Source organism: Palaemon carinicauda, chromosome 1, assembly GCF_036898095.1.
Source record: "Palaemon carinicauda isolate YSFRI2023 chromosome 1, ASM3689809v2, whole genome shotgun sequence".
In the NCBI taxonomy this organism is placed as follows: domain Eukaryota; kingdom Metazoa; phylum Arthropoda; class Malacostraca; order Decapoda; family Palaemonidae; genus Palaemon; species Palaemon carinicauda.
Window position 1 is genome coordinate 105,553,539 of NC_090725.1, and position 2,500 is coordinate 105,556,038.

The following is a 2,500-nucleotide window of genomic DNA, read 5'->3' on the forward strand; positions in this document are numbered from 1 at the left end:
ATCAGTGGGCCAGGCGGTTAAGCCAAGCATCAGTGGGCCAGGCGGTTAAGCAAAGCATCAGTGGGCCAGGCGGTAAAGCCAAGCATCAGTGGGCCAGGCGGTTAAGCCAAGCATGAGTGGGCCAGGCGGTTAAGCCAAGCATCAGCGGGCCAGGCGGTAAAGCCAAGCATCAGTGGGCCAGGCGGTTAAGCCAAGCATCAGCGGGCCAGGCGGTTAAGCCAAGCATCAGCGGGCCAGGCGGTTAAGCCAAGCATCAGCGGGCCAGGCGGTTAAGCCAAGCATCAGCGGGCCAGGCGGTTAAGCCAAGCATCAGCGGGCCAGGCGGTTAAGCCAAGCATCATTTTGTCAGGCCAGGCGGTTAAGCCAAGCATCAGTGGGCCAGGCGGTTAAGCCAAGCATCAGTGGGCCAGGCAGTTAAGCCAAGCATCATTTTGTCAGGCCAGGCGGTTAAGCCAAGCATCAGTGGGCCAGGCGGTTAAGCCAAGCATCAGTGGGCCAGGCGGTTAAGCCAAGCATCAGTGGGCCAGGCGGTTAAGCCAAGCATCAGCGGGCCAGGCGGTAAAGCCAAGCATCAGCGGGCCAGGCGGTAAAGCCAAGCATCAGCGGGCCAGGCGGTTAAGCCAAGCATCAGCGGGCCAGGCGGTTAAGCCAAGCTTCAGCGGGCCAGGCGGTTAAGCCAAGCATCAGCGGGCCAGGCGGTAAAGCCAAGCATCAGCGGGCCAGGCGGTTAAGCCAAGCATCAGCGGGCCAGGCGGTAAAGCCAAGCATCAGCGGGCCAGGCAGTTAAGCCAAGCATCAGTGGGCCAGGCGGTTAAGCCAAGCATCAGCGGGCCAGGCGGTTAAGCCAAGCATCAGCGGGCCAGGCGGTTAAGCCAAGCATCAGCGGGCCAGGCGGTTAAGCCAAGCATGAGCGGGCCAGGCGGTTAAGCCAAGCATGAGTGGGCCAGGCGGTTAAGCCAAGCATGAGCGGGCCAGGCAGTTAAGCCAAGCATCAGTGGGCCAGGCAGTTAAGCCAAGCATCATTAGGCCAGGCGGTTAAGCCAAGCATCAGTGGGCCAGGCGGTTAAGCCAAGCATCAGCGGGCCAGGCGGTTAAGCCAAGCATCAGCGGGCCAGGCGGTTAAGCCAAGCATGAGTGGGCCAGGCGGTTAAGCCAAGCATGAGCGGGCCAGGCGGTAAAGCCAAGCATCAGCGGGCCAGGCAGTTAAGCCAAGCATCAGTGGGCCAGGCAGTTAAGCCAAGCATCATTAGGCCAGGCGGTTAAGCCAAGCATCAGTGGGCCAGGCGGTTAAGCCCAGCATCAGCGGGCCAGGCGGTAAAGCCAAGCATCAGTGGGCCAGGCGGTTAAGCCCAGCATCAGCGGGCCAGGCGGTAAAGCCAAGCATCAGTGGGCCAGGCGGTTAAGCCCAGCATCAGTGGGCCAGGCGGTTAAGCCAAGCATCAGTGGGCCAGGCGGTTAAGCCAAGCATCAATGGGCCAGGCGGTTAAGCCAAGCATTATTAGGCCAGGCGGTTAAGCCAAGCATCAGTGGGCCAGGCGGTTAAGCCAAGCATCAGCGGGCCAGGCGGTTTGCCAAGCATCATCAGGCTAGCCAGTTAAGCCAAGTATCCTTAAACCTAAAAAAAAAAAACTATATGTATATATATATATATATATATATATATATATATATATAATATATATATATATATATATATATATGCCAGGCAGTTAAGACAAGCTTCTTTAGCCTAGGCAGTTAAGCCTGGCATCCTTAAACCTAAGAAAAAAAAATAAAAAATTAATATTCCTTTCACAAAATAAAAATAAAATAATATTCCCTTAAATAAATGAAAAATATTCCTATCACATTTTTTTTTTTTTTTTTTTTTTTTTTTTTTTTTTTTTTTTTTTTTTTTTTTTTTTTTTCGGCGTCAATAACCTTAATTATTTTGGATGTTCTCCTCTTGAGTTGGTTCGTTATGAACCTTATTTTCGGCAGTTTCCAAAACCGGGACCCCTATTGAACCAAGGGGGGCCCAAGAGAACTGGTTCCGTTTTAGTTTCTTCTTCTTTGGTTTCTTTACCAAAAGTTTCCTTGTAGGTCCTTCCCCTTCTTGTTTTTCTTCCTTCACAACGACTACTTTATCATCAGCATCTGCTGCATTTCCACACGTTTCAACGTCACCCATTCCTTCTTCTTTTTTAACGTGTTCCAATTCTCTCTTCTGAAGTTCCTTCTTCAGTGAAGAGATGACGTCCTTCGCTGCTGACAATTCTTTCTTCATTTGATCTTCTAAGTTGGTCATTCGAACGATTTTACCGTTCAAATTTTTTTCTCGTTTATTTTTGTTCTCCAGTTGTTCTCGAAGACCTTCGTTCTTCTTTGTAATAGTGAATACTGCCTCCTTTAGCTCATTATTTTGTAGTAGAGCTTTAGAAATCTCCTCCTGCAGCTCTTCTATTAGACTTTGGTGTCCTTGACTTTTTTTGTGATCATCAGCACGAGCCTGCATCAGCTC

General features: G+C 50.7%; 1 protein-coding gene across 1 annotated transcript in view; it reads right to left on the reverse strand.

Moving 5' to 3' along the window:
* Window positions 1-1,921: 1,921 nt before the first annotated feature.
* The window catches only part of LOC137653010 (uncharacterized), a 1,344-nt gene continuing 765 nt past the window's right edge, over window positions 1,922-2,500 (reverse strand). Inside the window, exon 1 of the mRNA XM_068386436.1 lies at window positions 1,922-2,500. This exon is cut by the window's right edge and continues 765 nt beyond it. Within this exon, the coding sequence (XP_068242537.1) occupies window positions 1,922-2,500 (579 nt within the window).